General features: G+C 39.3%; 1 protein-coding gene across 1 annotated transcript in view; it reads left to right on the top strand.

Annotated features, from left to right (window-relative positions):
• The window catches only part of ARHGAP18 (Rho GTPase activating protein 18), a 65,357-nt gene that overhangs the window by 16,313 nt on the left and 25,498 nt on the right, over positions 1 to 23,546 (top strand). The window contains 3 exon segments of the mRNA XM_079297903.1: positions 13,391 to 13,590; positions 15,822 to 16,057; positions 18,731 to 18,803. Of these exon segments, the coding sequence (XP_079154029.1) occupies positions 13,391 to 13,590; positions 15,822 to 16,057; positions 18,731 to 18,803 (509 nt within the window).

The raw sequence follows: 23,546 nt of genomic DNA, 5'->3' as shown, positions 1-23,546 counted from the left end.
TTAAACTAAAATTGGTAAGAGCTCTTTTGGTTTTCTCTTACTTTTTTTTTTACTGATTTTACTAGTAAAACTTCTTCTTTTCAGCTGCAGAGCAAGTACTGGCTGTCATATTTCCCTTTCTGACCAGATTGTGCAATCCCTCGTGCTGCCTTAAAATATGACAGCAGTCTCCCCTGACTATATTAAGTTTTCATGCACTCACCACCTAGGTACCCACCTGGAATGGAGATTGCTTACACCAAAAAAAATCAAAACCAACAAAACAACACATTTAAGAATAAAGAACAAAAAAATGGAATACTGATAGTGGAAATGAGAAACAAGGACTACTTACATGAAACTGTGAGCAGAATAATAATAAAATGCATATAAGGTGGTGGGTTTTTTTAGGGTTTGTTTTAAATTTTGAATGGTTGTTTCTTTTAAATGATCGATACTTAATTTGCATGTTTTGTTTATATTTTCTTAATTTCCAGTGTTTGTTTAGTGTCTGCTTTCCCTCTGTTGTTTGGTTTGTATGATGTTCTTCCCCCCCCCCCCCCCCCCCCCCATACACTCCTGGAAGAAAGCAAAAGTTTTTTTAAATCCTTTCCATTGAAGTTTTGGTTTTGCATTGGAGCCTTGGTGCTCAGGGACAGCTCATGGACAGGTAGTACAGTATTGAACCCTGTGGTAGGCTACCTTCCAAACTTGCACACAGACTCATCTGTATATTCAGACTGGTAGCTCTACATCCATATTTTAATTTGTAGATGAAGGGATATACCTATGCAAGTACCAGCAAAACTTCGCAGGGGCCTTGGTTGAAAAGAATACATGTTTTTATGCCTTTTCTGCTGATGTCCAGAAAAACAGATGTGGCCATAAAGGGTGAGAGAGCAAAATAAAATCTGTTGTCCTGAGCTGCTTCCTGCTTGCTTGGTTGCCTACTGACATTTAAGAACGACCCAAGAAAAATGAGGAGGGAAGGAGCATATTAATGAAATTTTGTTTTGTTTAGTGGGTTCCTTGCTTGGTTATAGTACAAGAAGTCTTTGGAAGTGCTGGTAGCATAGCTTACAGAGCACAGGTTGGCACAGGTTTGCAGTACTCTTACTTCAGCTGTTACACCCCAGAAACAGGTATTTCCCAGGAATATTTGCTTAGAAGAAGGAATTTGGCAGGGAAGAAGACATTGCAATGACTCACAGCTTTAGCGGTTGCCCTGAAACATAAAAAGTTGGGATTGTGACTGGGTGCACTTTTCCCTCTTTTCTTTGGCTGAGGTGGGAATGGGCGTCTCTGCTGCCCTCTTTGTGCAGTGGGTCTGTGGGGAGGGGGTGTGCAGCAAACAGCTGGATCAGGGCACGTGTGCATTGCCCTTTGCTCCAGCTGTGGCACGCCCTGCCTGCCTCCTATTGAAGGAATTTCTCAGGGCAGGTTTGCCTCGTGCAGAGTCATGTGCAGTGTTGTGTGTTAGCTCCTTTGGCAGTGGGTGAAATCCCAGCCACCGCTTTTGAAGCTGTTTGCAAAATACCACTTTCCTCATGCTGAGCCTAAACTAAACCCAGATGGTCCATTCCTTGCAGGCAGCCTTGAGGTCTCCCTCCCTCCCTCCCTCCCTCCCTCCCTCCCTCCCCCCCCCCCCCCCCCCCCCCTCCCCCCCTCCCTCCCCCCCTCCCTCCCTCCCTCCCTCCCTCCTCCCTCCCTCCCTCCCTCCCTCCCTCCCTCCCTCCATCCCTCCCTCCCTCCCTCCCTCCCTCCCTCCCTCCCTCCTATCCTCTTGCCTTTGAGCATCTCTCTGATGTTTTACTTCTGAACAGACCTGTATGCCTCAGAGTCCTTGAGTACTTGCCCACCTTGCATGTGCTGCTCTCCTCAGCTCTTCCTGCTGCCTCCTCTCCCTCTCTTGTCCACCTCATCTGAGACCAGTTCTATCTGCTTTGTCTTACTGGGTCTTTGTTGATGGTTTGTTTGGACAATGAAAGCAGTTTCCTTACAAAACGTCTTTAGATTTCTGCATGAATTTCCTTGTTTGGGAATGCTCATAAAATTCATTTACAATTTATTCTGAATGTAAGGATTATATTGTAATAAATTGCCTATGAATGTGTGCCAATTCCCTTCAAGCATAAACAAAATTACTGAATTATGCTGTAAGCCTTGTATTTGCAAGTAACAGGGTTATAGGCCTAACTAAGAGGTCCTTTAAAATGGTTAGAGCTAATGATTTTAGAGAGCTAATTGCTTTTAAAGGCACAAAAGTAACTCCTGTATCATTTCATGGCTATAACTGTACTTTACTAAATGGTCTTTGCATTTGCCAGGATATCTTAAATCGGGCTTTGTTGCCATGCTTATTTTTTTTTCCAGTGTGAAAAGAAAAATAAATTATTTAAATCTTTCCTCTCTGCCTCTCAATAATGGAATTACAAATACTGTATCTGTTTCACTTCCTGGTTTATTCTCTTTGATATTTGTGGAGCCTGAAGTGATCTCACATAGGCTTTATTCTCTTCTTTGGGATAAGATTAGTTCCAGTGGTTCTCTTGGAAGATTACAGGAAAAAGTGTACTATTGAAATGTGTGTTATAGCTTGAGTATTTTCCCAATAAGCAGCATGAGGGTGGTTCCAGGGAACATATTTTGCATACATTTTTGTCCTTGATATGAATTGTGGAGAATGAAAAGAATCAAAATTGGAAAGGAAAAACATCTGTGCCCAAATGAAGCCAGGTGATACAGAAGGCATTTGGAAGGAATGAGAAAGGTAGGTCAGTTAACCATGGGACAGAGCCAAAAATGTCAAAGGAGATTCATATGAGGCCCTTCTTTTTCTTATTTTCCTAGCTGTAGGCAATTTTTCTTTTTTTAAACTATAGCTTTAAACACAATTAGGTTGAGTATAATTGAAATATACTGTGTGTTTGTTGAGTTTGGAAATTGACTTCTGTTTTCATTCAGTGGGACTTGGGACAGGGTGAGCAGTCCCAGCTTTTCCAAAGGTGTGCATGATTTACAAACCAGCTGCAAATGTGGTGCCACTTTTGTGATTTTACCTATACAGATCACCCTCATTCCATTGTCCCCTTGTTTTCTCTTCTGGTGGATTTTGCTCTCCCAGGAATAGCTGATTTTCTGAAATGTGTGATTTGGAACGGAAATTGATATGTATGTGCAAAAAATAGAAATGTGAATCCTAAGCCTCTAAGAGTCTTCATTCAAATGAGAATTAAGAGGGACAGAATGTCTAGACCTGGGACAGTGCAGTTGACTTCATTTTGTTAGTACAGAAGTAAAACCAATACAAATTTCTTCTCATATTTCTCAGTTTAGCTAGATTGTGATAATTTCATTGCAAGTCTGATAATACATTATGTCCTGATGTTTTTTGGGTTTTAAATAATCTCCAAATCTTAGTCCTTGAGAATCACCTTTTTTCTAAAGGAAACAAGCAGGCTTCTGCATGTTATTGTTGTAGAATAAAGATAAAAGCGTGCATTGAGTTGAACAGCTTGGATGCTGGAATGCAGCAGTACCCCCAAAAGCAAGGAAACAGAGCTGGTGCAGTCAGTTTCTGGGGAGAGGCTTTATGGTTGTACTTGTTAGTCCTGAATTCTTTCTTGCTTTGTGTGGAGTGGAACAAGGTCATGTTTTTCCTGAAACAACCTGAGATGGCTTAGCAAATAACTCATTTGGCAACTGTTCAAAAGGGTATATGCTATAGTTCTAGCACCTCTTTTGTTAATAAATCATTTCACATTATACATCATACATGGGATGCCAGTGACCTGTATCAGAATCACAGAATATACTGAGTTTGAAGGGTCCCACAAAAATCATTGAGTCCAACTCCTGGCCCTGCACAGAACAGCCCAAGAGTTACACCATGTGCCTGAGAGCATTGTCCAAATGCTTCTTGAACTCTGTCAGGCTTGGTGTTGTCACCACTTCCCTGAAGAGCCTGTTCCAGTGTCCAACCACCCTCTGGGTGAAGAATCTTTTCCTGATATTAACCTAAAGCTCACCTGACACAACTTCAGGCCATTCCCTTGGGTCCTGTCACTGGTCAGCCCAGAGAAGAGATCAGCTCTTTCTCTTCCCCTCACAAGGATGTTGTAACTGCAGTGGGGTCTCCCCTCAGTCTCCTCCAGGCTGAACAGACCAAGTGACCTCAGCTGCTCTCCATATGGCTGCCCCTCAAGCCCCTTCTCTATCTTTGTTGCCCTCCTTTGGATGCTCTCTAATAGTTTAATATTCTTATATTGCTGTGACTGAAACTGCACATGATATTCAAGGTCAGTTTATTATTCATTTTAGATAGAGTATGTAAATTTATTAGCTTGCCGTAATTATAATTTATGTCATCAGAAGAGGAAAACAGAGTCCAAATGGCTGTGTAGGAACATGAGCTCCTGTCAAAGGAAATGTCGTGAAATATTTTAATCTTCTTAGAAGTGCTGCATATAGTTCAGGCAGATTAAGTTTTGGCATCGTATCTGGAATCTGCCATTTCTGCTGCAGTGGATTAGAATGTTAAGTGTAATAGCCTGTGCCACTGCCTCAATTTCTTTCCCATTTTCTTCAGCGACAGGGTGGGGTTGGGAAAGTAGTAAGATTATGTGCATGATGGTAAAAAAAAAAAATTATTTAAATAGTAATGAGGATGTGACTGGAAGCAATGCAATGTGTATATATATATATATACATATATATATACATAAAACACTTTTTAAACTTAGAGTCTGGCAACCTGAACTTTGGCCTGTTTTGTATTTATTATTCATGGAGGGGTTTAAAATACCAGTTGATGTGGTTTTCTGGATTTTTGGTTTTGTTGGGTTTCAGTTTTCTTTGTTGGTTTTTTTTTTTTTTTTTTTTTTTTTTTTTTTTTTTTTTTGTTGTTGTTAATCTCCAGAGCAGTTTTGAGCAGGTATTAACAGCAGCTGATGGTATTACAAAAAATCCTGAGAGACCTGATTCTCTTTGCGCCTTTTTTTATGCTCATTTAGAAAGTGAGGACTGTTTTATACCTTCTCTGCAATCACTTTGTACTCTTTGGAGAGAAAACAGAGCTTTGCCTCATTTCCTACTTCTCTGGCTTTTTGCTGGAGCTTAAGGGGGATTTTGGGGACGTTTTTTGCAATTGACATTCAAAATGTTCTGTAAGGTTACAGAGTAGCCAAGATGAAGCTGTTTAATGTGGGAGAGAAAAAATACTAAGTGTCACTTCATGAAAAATTCTGTAAATTATGTGACTTCTTTGCTGTTATTTTTCCATGTTCTGTATGATTCTCTTGAAAAGACTGAATTGCAGGAGAGTTTGCAGTCGGTCATGGTAAGAGTAAATGTCACAAAAGGTAGAAAAGAAAGGATGCATCTGTTATAACAGGTGTCAAGATTCAGGAGATAGAATGAAAAGCAGCTGTACAAGCCCAGACTGATGTTTCTCTAATGCCTTGTAAAAGCTATGAAGCACTTCAAGGGTGATGAGAAATATTTTTGTATTGTTCTGGACACCAAATGTCCAGACTTAGTCTTGCTCAAGGGTTACCTATTACTAATGAAATGTTGTAATACTGGCTTTTGTTTGATGGGAAGTTTTAACTGTCAGTTAAATTTAAAAAACCCCTCTTTTTAATATGTTAAGTCTTATAAAAAGATTACATTTTAATTTTCAAAAAGCAATTTTTCTTCATTTAGATGATGTCACTACTTCGTGACTTTATGTAAAATTCACTTATTTAGGACAACCTGCTTTGATGGCCACATCAATTCAAATTTGTTGGTTTTTTTGTTTAAGGGTCCAGTATCCTAGGGGTGTGATTACTTAGCAAATAGTTTTCAAAATGAACAAGTACAAGCACTCATAGGCATTTTTTTGGGTGTTTCAATCTAGCTAGCCTTTGTACTAACTAAACTTAAAATTACCCAGATTACTGTACTTTGTGACTCCTATGTCAACAAGATAATTGTTCTTTGAGAGTACTGTTTTATTTATAGCCACAGTGCTGGAGTCGATCACAAACCCACAGCAGCAAAGCTTCCTTTCATCTGCCTTGCAGTATGCCATGGGGGCAGATCTCAATCTGTAACACTCAGTGGTGCAGTGGTGAAAGACTCCAGAGATCTGAGAGTTATTCTTGTTTCTGTCACTGATTTACACCATTTGTTTGAGCAGCAGGCTTCACCTCTCTGAGCCAAGTACCCACCCCTGTTTTCTCCCCCTCTCTTTGTGTGTCTTGTTTATCAGGTTAACACATCTAAGCATGTGTTGGTGTGATGTCCAGAATCAGTGAGCCTCATTATCAGTTCAATGTATGGCTGCAATAATACCACTAAATAGCTTTTGTGACTCTCTTTGTGTGGACATTTCAGAATTTGCTGCTGTAATGTGGCTGTAGTCAAGATGTGTTTTTTGTTGTTTTGTGTAACTCTAAGTAAAGTGCTAGTTTATTGCAGTGCCAGAAAATGTGTCTGAAGGGCAGCAGTGCTCAAGACATTGCCTATACAAGAATTCCAACAGCAATGGTTAATGGCTAGGATTGAAAGACACTTCTAAGGCCAAACGTATTTTCAGTGTATAGCTTTTAAGGAGACGTAATAGTTCAGTTTGAAAAATAATTACATCAACTGATGTTGTGGTTTAAACCCAGCCAGCAATCAAGCACCACTCAGTCACTCCCTGTCCAACAGGACAGGGGAGAGAATCAGAAGCATAAAAGCTAGAAAACTCATGGTTGGAGATAGAGACAGCTTAATGGGGAAAACAAAAGCCATGCACACAAGCAAAGCAAAATAAGGCATTAATTCCCTCTTCCCATGGGCAGGCAGGTGTTCAGCCATCTCCAGAAGAGCAGGGCCCCATCACATGTAATGGTTACTTGGGAAGACAAACTCCATCACTCTAAATATCCCCTCCTTCCTCCTTCTTGCCCCCACTTTATATACTGAGTATGATGTCAGACAGTCTGGAGTATCCCTTTGGTTAGTCTGGGTCTGCTGTGCCTTTTCATGACATCCCTGTTGGCATGGCAGTGTGAAAAGCAGAAAAGGCCATAACATAAAAACAATAACAAAATAGCGATGACAAAGTCCTCTATATTATTAACCCCGAGATCAGCACAAATTCAAAACACAGCCCCATTGTAGCCACCATGGAGAAAATCAGCTATCCCAAACCCAGCACTCCTAATAATGCAATTATTTTACTTTTACCAGTATTGGAAAGTGGCTGATAAAAACAAATGCTTGGAAAACTCTTAGTCTTGAATTAAAAACAGTGTTTAAAACTCTCATAAGTATTGTTTGGTAGCTGTGGAAAAGGACCATATTTGTTTAACCCCAAAGGCTTGAATCCAAATTAAGATTAGACCCAGTAATTAAGTTGATGGCATTTTTCTTTGTTGTCCTCATGACACTTTCTATGGGTATGAATATTTTTATGCAGTAAAGATCTAGGCCTGAATTTTGAATTCCAAAATTTGGAAAAAGTAGGTAGAATAAAGGACCCTGTAGAGAAATTTCTAAATTGTGGGCTGAAAGGTGTTTCCCTCTCCTCCCTTTAGCTTGTTTTTCATCCATCGTTGCATTTCTTTCCAAGAAGAAAATAACAGTTTCTAGAAACTGGTGTCTTTCTGCTTCATACTTGTACAGTGTTTAGTAGCTAGACTTTGTCCTTTCTTAGAGTCAGTGAGCATTCCCATTCCTGCAATAATCCTTTTAGAGGAACTGCACATCTCTTTTAGCAGTGTTAATCTTTTATGTTTGGTTCAACAGTAATTTGGATTTCCTGGTTTTCATGACCATGAGTATCCTTGCATTTAGTATTTCTGTCTTTCAGTATATTTGCACATCTAATACATGCATACACATATGTATGGTATATACCATACAATTTTTGATGCCTATACAATTATGTTTTTGTGTTGTTGAAAGGTTATATTCAGATCCAAAATTAGTGGTTAGCAGTGCAAAAATGATAAAGATTGTTTTTTCTCATCACTCACTGTTTTAGAACACAATATAGTCCTTCATTCTCAAGTGAGAAAAAAATGGGATTAAGAACAAAATTAGCTTTCTGCAAAGTGAATTTAAATGCCAGTGGAAGTGCACCTTATAAACTGATTCATCTCTAGCTGTTGTAGTTTACACATGACAAATATCAGTTATGAACTACTAAAAAGGCAGTGGAACAGATGGGAGATTTAGTTTTCACAGGGAAAAGATAAGGAATAAAGACAGCTGCACTGTTATAAAATGACTCTCGATGAAATCAAAATCAGGGTGACAGAACTGGAAAAATGAGCACATTTTTATTATTACATAAATCAATGATTAATGTAAAGATTCATATTTTCTTAAAGGCTGAGAAAGAACACAGTTGGTCACAAAAGGGAAGGCAGTGAAGAAAACATTTTGATGCCTGAAAGAGAGGCGGAAATATATCCCCATAGACTGATGTCTATAAAACAGATATTTGTTTATTGCAGCTCTGGTGAGGGGGATTTCTCCACCTAGCTCACCCACCCTTGTCAAGTGCTGTGTGTATTTAGACAGTAAGTATTGCTTAGTTTCATATGTAACTATAACATCATCACATACGTGCCAGCATTAATTTACAGAGTATGAGCTCATGGTTATTAGATAGTTGTTTTGCACTGCGCTTGCACCTCCCTAATTCAGGGGTTGTCTTTGATGAAGGCTTCCAAGGTCTTCTTCACATCTCAACTTTGCAACTTTGTCTTCAGAGCATGTGCAGTTATGCTGTTCCTTGGCCTGTCTGATCTTAACCAGACTACATTCTTTGTTTTGTGGCTAAATTAGTTTTGCACTTGCCAGTTTTTCATTAGGACTATACTTATCTATCTCTAAAGCTATCCACCTGACTAGATTTTTTCTTCTTTTTTGTCTGTTCAGCATTAAGCAACTAGTTAACCCTATACTGGCCATTACATTGTATAAAAAGTTGCTTATATTGGATTATATAGGTATAAAAGTTATGATTCAGGTTGTATTGCTATCAGGTTATACAGATATATTAGGTTATCTATATCTTATAACTCAAGCTATATAAGCACCTTTTAACTTTGATCTAAGTTACGTAGGCATCAATTTGCACACAGTTCTCCTTTAAATACTTGCCACAACATAATGCACATCATCACTTAGTGAAGTAACCCAAATCAGTTTTTTTTTTTTACTGTTGTACATGTAATGAATGGTGTTCATTACAAGAATTGTTTTTAATGGCTCCCTTCTGGAAGACCTGGGGTGCTTTGTCTCATGTCCTTGATATTTCCAATAAAAAAAAAAGTATCTCTGGTGGGTGGGACAAGAAGATTAAATCTGGTAAAACACTGCAATAACTATATTGAAGAATGAAGAATTGATACCTGGGGACCCTGATTTGTACTGAGATAAACAGGCAAAAATCTCATTGGCTGTAAAGGTCAGTGTCTGAGTATCAGAGGTCAGAACTGACTGTGCCATCTGGAAATCAGAGTATTGCACTGCTCCCTGTAAAGCTATTTGAAGAGTAAACTACAGGTAAGTGGACATGGATGTTAATAAGATTTTAATGGAATTTGAGTGTGTTGTTAGTGAAGACTTTAATGAAAATATGAGTTTACTGGGTGTGAAGAAACTGCTGGTGAGTAAGCTTGCTATTTAGTAGTCTGAAATGCTTGAAAATTGATTCAAGTGACTGTGTGTGTTAGCAGTACGTTACATTTTCTAGGGAGAAAAAAGAGATCTCCTTTAAGATACTTGTGAAAAGCAGCTGCATTTTTCAAATTTTAAATGCATAAACTGGACACCTGAAAGCAGCAATGTACTGGAGAAGTAACCTATTTTCTGCAACTGCAGTAATAACTTTTTTTTTTTTTTATTTTTTTTTTTCTAGTGAGCCATATTTATTTTCTAAGGTTTTGGAAAGCAGTTTCTACAAAATTTCAAAGTTTGTAACATGGGGCATTTGAAATACTTCCAACATATTTTAATGAGTCTATAAATGTGGAGTTGATTATTTTTAAAAAGATCTCTCTGATTCCTTATAATATTATTACTAAAACTGATTACTTTTCCCCTTTTCTCTGTTGCTCTTGCCTTAGTGTTTCCACCACTGCATTTCTATTGTGCAATGTACAAGTGCTTGGATACTAAGGATAAGTTTGGAGAAGGATTGAATTTCGTGGAAGGTCACAGCAGAAAGCCCATGTTCTTGATCTAAAAATAAAAATCTTAATTGGCAGCCTATTTTTCCATATGCTATGAAATTTTAATTTTTTTTCTCTTCTCACGTACACCAAGCCTATGGTATGAAAGACTGTGCTCATTATCTTCAAAAGGTCCTGTTTGTGCCTTTTTGTACCCAGGGGAAGGTTCATAGGAGAGACAGAGATGAAGATTCTTGGATCCATTGCTGTGCAGATTATGCACCAAATACTGCTTCACCAGTATGTTTCTCTGGTGGAGTATGCAAGAGAAGAAACTTTGAACCAAGTGAAGTGAAAAAAAGATCTGATTTGCTCTGTCAGCTGGAGCTTTAGCAGTTGTTCTTCCCAAGCCTGAGCCTCTCTCTGTCCTAGCCCACAAAAATATGAATTGTGGCTGTGAACAGATGCAGATGGCTTCGAAAGGGTTTGCAGTCTGAACAGAAACTGGGGATAGGGAGTAGATTGAGCCTGAGCAGGGGAGACAAGGGGGCTGAGGCTGGCAGCTGAGAATGGGCCTAAAGCAACACTAATATTGAAAAAGAGAGTCACAGATTCAGCAGAGTGGTGAGGTTTTTGTATGAATATTTCTCAACGGGGTCCCCTGGTCATTGATGTGGAACTATCTCAGAGGGGTTTCATAACAAGGCATGGCAGTACTGCCTGCTCAAAATTAGGAGTTGCTGTATTGGTTTGTTAATGAGGGGTGGAAAGGCCAGGCCAGGGGGAACCTTGCAAGAAAAGCCACTTACATTTGGTGGAGCAGAGCAGCCCTGTGACCAGAGACTGAAGGGCAGGCTGCTGTCTCTCAGTTAATGGAGTGTTTGTGATGTACAGCAAATGCTCATAAGACCCTGAAAATGGCTTTGAGTGCTCTGTGCTGTGTCAGCTCTGCATTTCAGGATCAGGCTTCTCTTCTCAGAGACAGAACTTAGTCTGGAGAAGGTGACAAGCCTGGCTTTTATAGAAGGATTGGAGTAGCTCTGCCCTGTTCCTGTGGCAGAGCCACAGCATGTTGGAGCCTATCCCACCTCAGCCTGCCAGAGCTCCTCAAAGTGCATGCTTGTAATGTATTCAGTCTGTTAGTTTTGGGTTTTTTTCATGGTGTGTGGTGATGGTGAAGTTTCAGCTGAGGTGGATCAGTGAGAGCAGGTTGTTCCAAAGGTAAAAGGCCACCCAGGAGCTGCTGAGCAGCTCCACAGGGTTAAACTGAGTGATGATAAGCTGAAATTTGACCTCCTTCAGGCAGCAGTTCAAGTGTCCAGAGTGTATTTGTGGGAGAGACCCAGTCTGCTCTGAGCACCTCCAGCTGAAGGAGAAGGGAAGGTTGGTCAAGGGCTGGAAAGTCTGACCTGCTTTGACCACACTCAGCGCCCCAGCTGCCTGCTGGGGACACTGCTGTGACTCCATTAACATCTTTCTGCAATGTTAAGTGTTGAATTCATAAGCAGCACAGGTCACACATGGGACATGCCTGTCAGGAGAGGTAGAACTGAGGTAGCTACATGGAGAAGTTGTATTTATTGGGTAACATGCACTACGAGCACGATGGTGTTATTGCTGCTGATGCAAAAGCTGAGCAGTCTTTATTGGTTTTGTTTGTTTTTTTTCCCTTGAGCTTTTAAGTAAGGGTAGGTTAAGCAATGGTGTTGAGGTGCACATTAGCTGGTGATTCATTGTCATTTATTAACTTGCATTTGGAGCAGAGAGACAGGGTGGGTAGAAACTCAGAGTCCTTCCATAAGGCTCTTTACTTTTAAAGGCAAAGTCCATATGGTTGGTGTTTCTTATCAGAGCATCAAGCATGTCTGGTGCTAAAGGATTTGTGACTTGGACATGCGAGGAGCTTATCTTCAGAGAGAAAGGCATGGCTTTTTTGCCTAGGGACAGCTAACACGCATCACTTGTCCTGAGATAGAATGTAAGGACAAGAGACTTTAGTTTTAATACTATGTAAACTTGCCAAGTCAGCTAGATAGGAAGGTAGGATTTAATTTACTGTGTTTACATTGTGATAATTCCACAATGCATGGTCTTTAGTATGTTTTTTGCTCTAGGAATGAGTGGTATTTATTATTTAACCCCAAACCATGTCTTCTTTTTTTTTTGAATATAGAGACAAATTCAGTCATATAGGACTCTGAAGCTCTGCCTTCATAATACAGAGAAGTTGCTATTTTTATAATACAAGGAAGAATTTTGATACACTGTAACTGAGGTAGTTTAGAAAAACATTACTGAAAGTCATCATGTCCAGTATTACCTCTACAAAAAGTAGGGATAACTTTGAAGTTAAATCAGGTACTACTCATGTAATCAGCTGATAATCTGAATTGGTTTGTGGCTTTTGATTTGGTGTATTTGACTGTAAGGGTGACCTGTAACTTCAATGACATCATTGCAACCTGTGTCCTTTATAAGCTGAATTATTTACTAGGTCAATGGTCATTTTTGCCAGTGACTTAACGAGGTCAAAATGAGACCTAGAGGTTTCAACTTGTTGGTTTCTTTTTTGTAGCTGCAGCTATTCTTAAGATGAAAGATCCTTTTGGAAGCCTTAGCAATATACGTTTGGCAGGGTGAACCAAAAACCAGTGTGAATGTGAATGTGAAATTACAAAAATGGTAAAGAGGAGGCAAGGTAGAAACAAATAGTTTCCATGGTCTTTATTAAACATTTGAACTTGCCAGTTTACTTCACAAACTGCAACTGCAGTAATTCTACATTGTCCTTTCTCAGCTGTAATTAAAGTAAATATTCATAAAAAATAAAAGCAGAATAGCAAAGCAAAACAGTAATTGTGCTGTCAAGCTGTAAGAATTTACTCAGGCAGAAAGGCACTGTTGAAAAATTCTTCAAGTGGTGATTCTAGGAAGACACGTGCCATAAATTTTGTAGACCTGACTCTTGAGGGTTGAATTAAAGGTATGTGTAATGAGAATTAATAGAACTTGGATTCATTTTTTTATTTTTAAGACTGACTCCCATGCTCTTCTAGATTGGGAGATACATAGAGCAGAAATATTAAATTGAAAATATATTCCAAATACTAAAATTAATTTTTAATATCATTATTTGCCTGTTGACAGTAGTTTACTATGATACTTTGACATAATTTGTGCTGCCTTCATACATATTAATACATCCTGGATCTTAAGGTGTTAACCAAAAATTTCTCTTTGATTTGCACATATAGCCGTCGGTCTGGACAGTATACAATGAACCATGACCATTCCAAGAAGATCCCCGATGGAGCATCTTTTGACCGCTCAGGGTCCCAGGACTCCTTGGATGAACTGTCTATGGATGACTACTGGAAGGAACTTGAAAACATCCATGAAACCAGAGGAAATAATCATGAGGAACGAGTAGCACTTGTAGTGAAAGAGCCAGATGGTAATGAAATCTGTTCTGTCAATGTTCATCAGTTTGCTGATTTAGCAATTTTTCTTCAAGTCTTGTTTCAAGAGATGGCACCCAGCTAATATCCATCAAAAAAGGAAGTCACTTTCCTGAACATCTGCTTTAAAAATTCCATTGCCTCTGATGCATATCACCAGAAACAGGCAGTGCCCTGAAAGAGTTTTACCAGAGACAAGTAAAAGACTGGTTTTCATTTGAATGGTATTTGCAGAATATCAGAAAGGTGCCTGTATTTGCAAATCACAACTGAACTATTTGCAGTTTGCTGTTGAACTAACTTACCCTTTCACTCTTTGTGTATGTTGTTCGTTATTGTAGCTATTGTGGATAGAAACCTCAGCTTTAGAAGACAAGCCAATGATTAACCGGTTTAAGTTTAGTGAGTAACCTTCTATGCTTGTAACTATTGTGATTGTTCAGCTGTACTATTTTTGTTTCTCAGAAGCATGAATTATGGGCCACTCCTTGGGGCATGGTCTTAGAGGTTGGGCATTTTTTTCTTTTTTTGTTTTTATGTCCTCTCAGATAAAAGAGGAGTAATGTCCTTAATTCCAGTTTTCGCTCAAAAATTATTTTTTAACAATGCAGTAGTTTTCTTTCTCCCATTCTTATGAGACCCACAGTCTCAGTAAATTAAAATGGTGAATTTTGCATTTTGGTATGGCACCCACATGACTGAGAAGAATGTGCTCCATGAGCTTGCAAAAGGCTTTGTGCTTCTGCATCCTTAAGCACTTTGAAAAGTCACTGCTCTGATAGAGCATAACAGTGTGACCCCTGGAGAAAGCAGCAAGGCTCCCAGCCCTTGTGACCAGGGAGCTCTGGGGCTTTCTGATGGAGCCAAGGGGCTTTCTCCAGAGCAGCAGAGCTCTTTGTTCTGCAGTACACAAACCTCTTCTCTTACTGCAGCTCACTGTTTTGGCTGTGCCTTTAGGCTCTGCAGCCCCAGCCCCACCATTTCCATTGGGTTTATGTGCAGCCTTCTTTCCCCTGGTTACTGCAGCTGACTCTGGCATGGAGCCCAAGTGAGTCAGCACAGTTGAGTTATCAGCTTGAGCATATAATGCTGTGCACCTCTGTTGGGCACAAATACTCCTGAGTGCATGGGATGCTGCAGCTGGCTGATGGACCTGCCTGAAACTCAGCTAGGCAGAGGCAGGGCAGGGGAGAGAGTTGCTCACAGCCTCTCTGGAGCATGGGTGTAGCCCTTATTTCCAGTCCTGATAACAAAACCTGAGAGTTTCATCAGACACTCAGGATGTGTCTGCACAGCCGTACCAAAATTCATACTGAAACTTTGGTGTCTTTTTTCTGGATGCTGTTAATATTAGGGTGCCCAATTGGACAAGCTCTGGGCACAGTGGTAAAATGCTATCAATAGTGAAGTTGACGTAACAGCTTTGGAGTATTTTTAGATATCTGATAAATGAAAATATAGCTTGAACATTTGAGAGAATTGTTGGCATTCATCACAACCTCAACTGCTACAGACAGAACTTAGTGTTTTATAAAAAATATCATTAGGGAGATACAGATTTCAGAAGCAGAAGTTTTGCCATTGCTGACAATATTTAATAGCTTTCTCTTCTTTCGTGTGCAGTGATCTGTCAATAAAGGATACCTTATCAGCTCTAAAACTAAAGCAAAAATTGTTCTCTTGGCTGTCAGCAGGCTGGAGACTATGTCATAAGAACTGATGAAAAAATACCATTAAGGTGACTAGTGTAGGCTGGTTTGTCCTTCATTAAATTGAGCTAGTGGAAGGCTGTAGGATTAATATGTCAAGAAAAGTGGGCAGAACCATGTCAGTAAGAGAGCTAAAGAGATTGAATATTGAACTAAAAATCAGTGAAGCAGCAACAATCTGGCTTTCAGGCTCCCCCATGCACATTTTTATTTAGGTACATTTATAAAATGGTTTATGATTTTAATGGAAGTGCTGTAGATTATTGTAAAGATTGCCACATAGCAATCTGTATTGGATTAACTACTTTAAAAGCTTTGATATCATATATTAAACCTTTTGAGGCTCTTTAGAAACAATAGCTTTTTTCCGAGTCATGACAGTGTAAGTAATTCTTAATTATGTATCCCCTTGGTACTTTCCTGTGAATTATATTAACTGTGTCATGTCATTAAACTCTAATGTGCTTGGCAGTACTCAAAAGCCAATGTTTATGCCTTTTTCTCTTCAAATTGCTCAGAGGGAGAACTGGAAGAAGAGTGGCTGAAGGAGGCAGGTTTGTCAAATCTGTTTGGAGAGAGCTCTGGCGACTCCCTGGAAAGCATGGTGTTTCTGTCCACACTGACCCGAACCCAGAAAGCTGCGGTGGAAAAGCGAGTAGAGACTGTCACACAAACCATGAGGAAAAAAAACAAACAGCACCAGATTCCTGATGTCAGAGATATCTTCAGGCTAGAAAATGACTCAAAGGGAAAAGTGAGTTCCTGTCGGTTGTTTTGTTTGATTCTGGCAGAGAATCAGGGTGGCACATGAAAGGGATATTTCCAGAAGATTTGTGTCTAACTTCACTGATTTCCAAGGGAATTTTTCACTAAATTTCCAGGGTTAGTGTTTGTCCAGATTTGACATTGCATTGAGCAATTTTAATATTTATAAAGAAGTATGTATACTGACTTCATCTTACTTAAAGGTGATGAATAAAACAACCTCTCATTAAAATTGGATTTATTTTTCGCACAGATGCAAAGCTCATCGCAGCAATCACCCAAAGTGTTACCACAAGCCTACTTTAACCTTTGAATGGTTACCTCTGACTTACTGGTGTTTTTGGTTTTTTGTTTGTTTGTAAAAAGGAAAAAAATGGGGCAGTAGTCTCACCTCCTTGGTTTTGGCCAGGTCTTCATGCATGTCTGCTGTGGCTGTACACCCCATACTAACTCCCAGGGCCTATGTGTGTGTTACACTGTGTATGGGAATTGCTCTGACAGGCCCCAAAGGGTCCCAGTTTCCTGTCATGGGATATTGAAGAGAATTCCTTTCCCATATACAGCAAAGAGGAAGGAGGGAAATGGAGACTATGATTAGAATTCTTTTTCCATGGAGAACGGTGTGTGTCCTCTCTGCTCCCCCAGAGCACTGGGATCTTCAGCCATAAGAATGAGAACTTATGGCATGGCTGGTTTACCTGACCTCAACTCTGTCCCTCCTTCTCACTGCTGACAGTGCCTTTCGGTCGGTGGTTGTAGGATGGAAAGCATGGTGAATTTTGAGGGGATTTAATTTCCTCCTTCCCTCAGCAGCTTCCTCTCCTTCAGCAACTCCTTCTAAGCTTAGTTGAAGTGTAGTGGAGGAAGTGGTGTGTTCTGGAGGCACGACTTCCCTTTCACTGTTCTGCTTTGTCTGTGATTGCAGAAGAGATATTAACTCCATAAAGCTCTCTGGGATCTGATTTGTAATTGAATCTACCTAAAAATTACAAGATCTAATAGCAGAGCAATTTAGGTAAAATATCATGTACCTTAAAGCAGTATAATTTTTCCTTTTTTTATTATTTCAGTAAAGTACAAGAAATATTCATGTTCCTGTATATAGCTTCTGTAATGTTTGAAAGTTCTGTGTCACAATGTTCGATAGATTTTTCTTCTCTTAAAACTACATGTTTTAATATTGAAGACACCACTGAGAAGACAAATTATTTTAGGCATTTAAGATGTATAAAACAAATTATTATTTATTAAATATAGAAATACTGGGGGAGAAAAATCCTTCAAAACTTGTCTCCTTGACAGAAACAAAGTAATACAAGTATACATTCTCAAACTTATACTTCATTCCTTTCTCCAAAGTAAGATAATTGTTCAGAAATCATTGCTTGTGTTATTCACCAAATCTGTCACCAAAAGTGTGTAGGAAAATAGCTTCCACTACCTCCCCAGATAACTTGTTTCACTGCATTGTTACTCACACATCATTAGAAAGCTTTTTATATAACAAAAAGAGGGCTGAAGCCACCTGCAGCTGCATGAAGTCATTCCAGTTTAATAATAGCCTCCGAAAATCCTGTAGCCTCCCTTCATCTAGGAGGAAAGCAGAGGAAAGGTAAAACAATATGTTGATGTTTTGCATCAACATAACAATTGTGTTAATGTTTTTCCTAAATTTCCTCCCATTTCCCAAAGAGAAACTAGACTTTTGGTACCTTGACAGCTTCCCATTCTGCTTCTTCTGCTTTGTGAAACAGAGATAATTATCTGGGCAATCTGTGCTAACTTCTTCCTCCTCTCAAGAAACCTGATTAAAAAAGAGGAAGTGAAAATGCAGACTGTGCCAGTAGGATAAATCTTTAAAATCTGCATTTGTCTTCTCAGTAAGTATGGAATTATAGTTTGCTTGTGTAAAATACAATTAGAAACACAGTGTATTAAACGTTCACTGTTAATTTGAGTTGCCAAAAAGTGGAAATTATGTGGGTAAAAATGTATATGAGTCTGTGTACACCCATATATATGGGCATAGATTTTCTACATGTTCTGAAGTATTTTGTCTATGGTTTATGTCATCAAGTTCACAAATGTCACATCCTGAGGCTGTGTAGGGCAGCATTACAGAAAAGGGGAGGATGGTTCAAATCTTTTCCCGTTCTTCATCTCTTTGAAGTGTCCTGGTTTTGCTGTTGGACATCTAAGCTGTAAGCACAAATATTATTGTCAGACTGCGTGTGAAAGGAATGGGATTTCTCTCTAGGGGAGATAACCATGCTAAGCTTTTTCAAGAGAAAGGAATTTGGTCTGGGCCAGTGAAATACCCCTCCTTCAGATTCACTTTCTATATCCTTTCCAGTGCAAACTAGCATCTTCAGGTCAGACTGCATTTTCTTATTCTTTGCCACTCTAGAAAATAAAGTCATTCACCAATATAGCCTTCTAGGAAGAAGAGGAATTGACTTAATTAGTCTCTTTTTTTAAAAAAATTATCTAGATTTCAGATCCCCTTGGACTTTGGTAAGGGGTTTTCTGCTGAAACACAGAGATGCCCTTTGCATACACCTGAATTGCAGAAGTGTGTGTTTTCATCCTGCACAGAGTCAAAGGAGTTTCTATAACATTCACTAGGTTTTATAGGCATGTATATTTATTGTTCCTTTCTTAGGTCTGTGATGGAAGTGAACCTTCAGCTGTGAGAACAAGTGAAAACAAAAATGAAACACTTGATGGAACAAAAGGTAATGTCAAATTAATCTCTATTTTATTTGTTTTCCCTTTGGTTTGTAGGTGTTCAGCTACATAGGATAGTACATCGGTCCATATTTTAAGTAATTTTCAGTAAATGAAATTAAATTATAATGAGAAACCTGTTCTGGACTGCACTGTTGGTGTGTAAAATTGTAAGTGTGCTTGTAGGGCGTGTCCTTTGAGCCACTTGAGAAACCCTGTTTGTTATCTGGGATCAACTTATAATCAAGCTGTCTGGGAGAAGTCTTCTCTTGTAGCTTATGCTCAGGTTGTTTCTGATCCTTAATTTATTGCTTGTGGTCTGTCTCTGCTGTACAGTACAGGAAATAAAGGTCTGTGCATAAACTCATCGGTGCATACAAAAGAGTAAAACCAAGTAGACTGTAAGCAAAGAAAAAAGGGAACTATCTGGACTCAAGCATCAAAAAAACCTGTGAGAACTGGCTATATACCTGTAGCTCAAATTAAAGAAAAACAGGGATGAAAAAAATAAAGGTTGTCTGCCTTTTCAAGGAAAATGGAAATGAAATAGCATTCTGTGTGCCTAGGTTGTGTTCACTGGCATGTGATTACACAGGAGAGGTGCAGTACTCATGGAAGAGCCTTTCCTCTCCCTGTCAGGACAGTACATCACAGAAGTCCCTAGCTGACACCGTAGTTTCTGTTTTGAGAGGATGAATTCCGAGGAAAGATTTTGACAGAGCTTTCTGCTGTTCTTCAGGTCCAGTAGTAAAAAGCTTTCTGCCTTGCATCATGTTAGGTTTCTTCAAAGTAAGGGTTGCACTGTGTCTGTTATATTATCCTATCTACCCTGTAGAGATCAGGTTATATACTGGCAGCTATTTAAGGTGCTGCCCTGTTATTCTGCTTCGGTTATATGTTTGGGGGGGTTTTGCCTTCTTCTGGAGGACTGGATAGCACATAGATGTTACACTGAACCCTATACCACATGAAGCAGGCAGATCAAGTTACCTATTGCAAGTTAGCAAGCTGTAATTAAGCCACCAAATAAAGTTCTGCTTCAGTTCTAGGATACTGACCAGTCAGAAACATTGTTACTTTAGAATTAGACTTGGAAGGTTGCAATGGACAATACAGAATGTGCATGGCAGTTGGAGTGGGAGACATTAATATAAACCAGCCCTGAGTAACATTGAATCTGTGTTTCCAGAAGTGTGTATTTCCCTCCCACCTTTTCAGCAAACCTCACTCCAGTAAGAACAATAAAAAAATTGGGAGGATTGCCAGACTGCTGGTTCAGCACAAGGGAAGGAAGAGATGCCTGGTGCTGTGTCAATAAAGTTCACTGTAGGATTCAGAGCTGGAAAATTACCAAGCAATTATTACAGAGTTTTATCACATCTGGTTCTTTTTTTTTCCTGTGGCCCTGATGAACCCTTCAGAAATGGGAAGTTCTGAAAGACAAATCCCATATGCTAGCTCTCTCAGGCACAGATTGTTGATGTGCATGGCAAATGCAGCCTGCTTACATCCTGATACACTCCTGCTCTAGCCAACATGCTACAATGGGTTCTGCTCCCAAGATTGAGCAGGAAAGAAAAATCAATTCAATCTACAGTCAAACCATGGAAGTTTGGTGGTGTTTAAAGCACGCACTTGTTCAGTGCTTGATCTTTTCTTCAGAATGATGAGCAAATAAGTGATTAGACAAACAGTGATATGAATGTAAGGCAAAAAAGTAACAGTGCCTGATATTTCAGAGGTACTAAATATTTATGAATCCAAATCCAAGAGCATATTTTAATAATGAAATCCTCTTTGACACAGAAGTAGTCCCATTTTTACCTGCAAAAATATGAACATAATCTCAGACATTATTAAAAGCCTAAATTGAGACATCTTAAAATTGTTTATGTAATAAAAAACTCTTCTTGGCCATACTCCAAAGAGTGATAAATGTGCTAATGGTATAATGTTGAATGCTGTATTTCCCAAGAGCTTCTGCCACATGAAGTGGTAGTGGTTTGCCTTTAGAGCACACAGTGTGGACTGCGTGAACCTGTTCTTATTTCTCCTTTCTTACCAGTCCAACAACCTTATTTCTTGACTAAATAATATATACAAACCCACAGATTTTAGTAAGATTAGAATTTAGATACTAATGCTTTTGTTTCATGTAGGTATGGTTGTGTGTTCTCCAGGAAAGAAAAGAGAATTCAGAATCCTGTATTAAGCTCTCAAAGGGCATTGTCCTTTTAACAATCCACAACATTCGACTAAAGGCCTGCAAAGCTAGGAATATATTCAATAGATACAAAGAAAAGAAGTAATTTTCTTTGGGAATCCTGTGAAAAGGAGTAATAATGGGTTGGTTCGAGACCTCTCCAGAAATAAAAAGAAATAATAAAACATATGGAAAGCTAAATACTATTAGCTTAACACTGGAGAGTAGCAAAAGTCAGTTAACTGTGACTGCAGTGTTTTTCTTACATAGGATTAGCTATGGGGGAAGATAATAGATAAAACCTCAGTATAAGGGCAAGTGTCAATAGTATAACAATCTAGTGAATGGGGAACAAATTGTGTACTATGTGTAATACAAGGGTAAAGAGGCAGTAACTTTTGCTTCTTGATAGGGAAAAAAATCTGAAATCTGAGGGTTTTTAATTAAAGAGTTTGGTTTTGCTTTTCATTTTACGTGATAAATGAGGATCCTATACCCAAAATAATGGTGTCAGTGAAATGATTACAAGGTTTTTTCTTTTAATTTATAGCCATCTCTGAACCAGTATTTTAGAGAAATGTTTTATCAAAGAAAAAAATCATTCTACCTTTCCAATTGTAAACTAAGATCTGTCAGCTTAGACTCCATTGGTGTATACTCTAGCAAAACTTGGATATAGTACAGCTGACACTTGGATATGTTTCCTCTTTTATTGCTGAAGAATTCCATCATTGTATGTAATCTTTAAATAGCTCTATGAACTAAGGAAAGGGTACAGAACTCCTGTAAAATACAGTTTCCACATCCTCATAGATAATATTTACATTTTTCTGTATCACACTTGCATTTCTCTCATTAAATGTTGCATGTGGTTGGCAGGTTGGCAGAACACCAAGGCTGCTTCCTCTTACAGCTGCTGCCTAGTACAGGGAATGTACAACAATAGGGAGCAGGCTGTACAACCAAGACCCTCCCACAACAGCAGCACTTCCAGATCTTTTAAATGTGCAGAGCATTACTGAGACATCTGCTTTACATGACACCTTCGTATGACCAGGGGACTGAAATAGGAGCTACTGCTTTTTTGTTTGTTAACATCAGATCCCTCCTAGGCTGGTAGGAAGTATGTAGGTCAGGTATAGGCCAAATTAGCATGACAAAGTTTTGGGGGAAATGGGAAACTGATTTCATTCAGTTCAGTTGCATTAACCAGTTGACAGGATATATGTGGATATACAGGCAGGGATGCCAAGGATCAGAGTCAGGAATAATTTGACCTTGGATATGTTTGCTTTCTGAGGACTCAGATATCTCTTTACCAAAGGAACAGCTCTAGTTCAAGATCAGCTTAATCTTTAGCGTATGCCCTGTGTGTTTTGGGGTCTGTGGAAAGTGAGCAGGAAGCCACTCTGGAAAATACAAGTGATGAGTAACACACACAACCAGCAGAATATGAAAATGTTCTATCCTACCTTTCACAGCATTGCTTAGTTGTAAGCAGAGTCAAAATATTAACTCAAATCCACCTTCCGTCCCTGAAAGAATCTCAGTTTAGGTATTTTGACATGGGAGTGGTTGTGTAAACGCACTGTGCCTTACCAGAAAGTGGCTGTGGTGGCTTCAGTCGTTTGCCTGTCAGGTCCCCTGAGTTTGGCCCTGGTTGGCTGATGTTATTTTCAGGACTTGCTCTAAATAATGTCAGAAAAGTTTGTGTTTTTCAATAAGATGCAGATACAATTTAGAAGAATTATCGAGTTGCTGTAATTTTTTTTAAACTTCCTGCTTCATATTGATTGTGTGCTTGCAGCTTAGTTCTTTACAAGCTGCTGATACCATCAGTGTAAAGCAGCACTTCCCTGACTCCTCTTAATCAGCCTATCTGCAGGCTTCCTCTGCTTCAGAATCACCTTTTACCATAACTGTTTTCTGGGAGCTTTTTGCTCTCTTTGCTTAGAGTAGTTTACAAAACCTTCCCACAGCAGTGTAAAAAAATTAGTCTATTATCTTACACAACATTCGTACACCAAACATATGCATTTGCTCCTTCACCAACGTGGCCCAGTTTCCATCCACTTTCCTGCACTTGTGGGTATATTGGCTTTAGAACATAGGCCTGCAGTCTTGTGTGAGTAGGAGCCAGTGGCAGAATCATGGTCCCAGAATTAGGGAAGTGATTCTTCCTTTCTGTACTCAGCACTGGAGAGGCTGCATGTCAAATTCCTGTGTCCAGTTCTGAACCCCTCAATTCAGGAAGAACATGAGGGGCTGAGAGCATGGCCAGAGGAGGGTGAACAGAGCTGGTGAAGGTCTGGTGAGCACAAGTTCTATGAGGAGAGGCTGAGGGAGCTGGGGGGTTTACAACCTATAGAGAAGGGAGGCTCAGGGGAGTCTTATCTTTCCTCTAAACCTGTCTGACAGGAGGCTGTAGCAGGTGGGGATTGGTCTTTCTCACAGGCAGCAACAGGACAAGAGGACACAGCTCAAGCTGTGCCAGGAGAGGTTTAGGTGGACATTTGGGAGAAGTTCTTCACAGGAAAGCTGATAATAT

This window comes from Erithacus rubecula (genome assembly GCF_903797595.1).
Source record: "Erithacus rubecula genome assembly, chromosome: 2".
Lineage (NCBI taxonomy): Eukaryota > Metazoa > Chordata > Aves > Passeriformes > Muscicapidae > Erithacus > Erithacus rubecula.
This window is presented reverse-complemented; position numbering and strand designations above follow the sequence as displayed.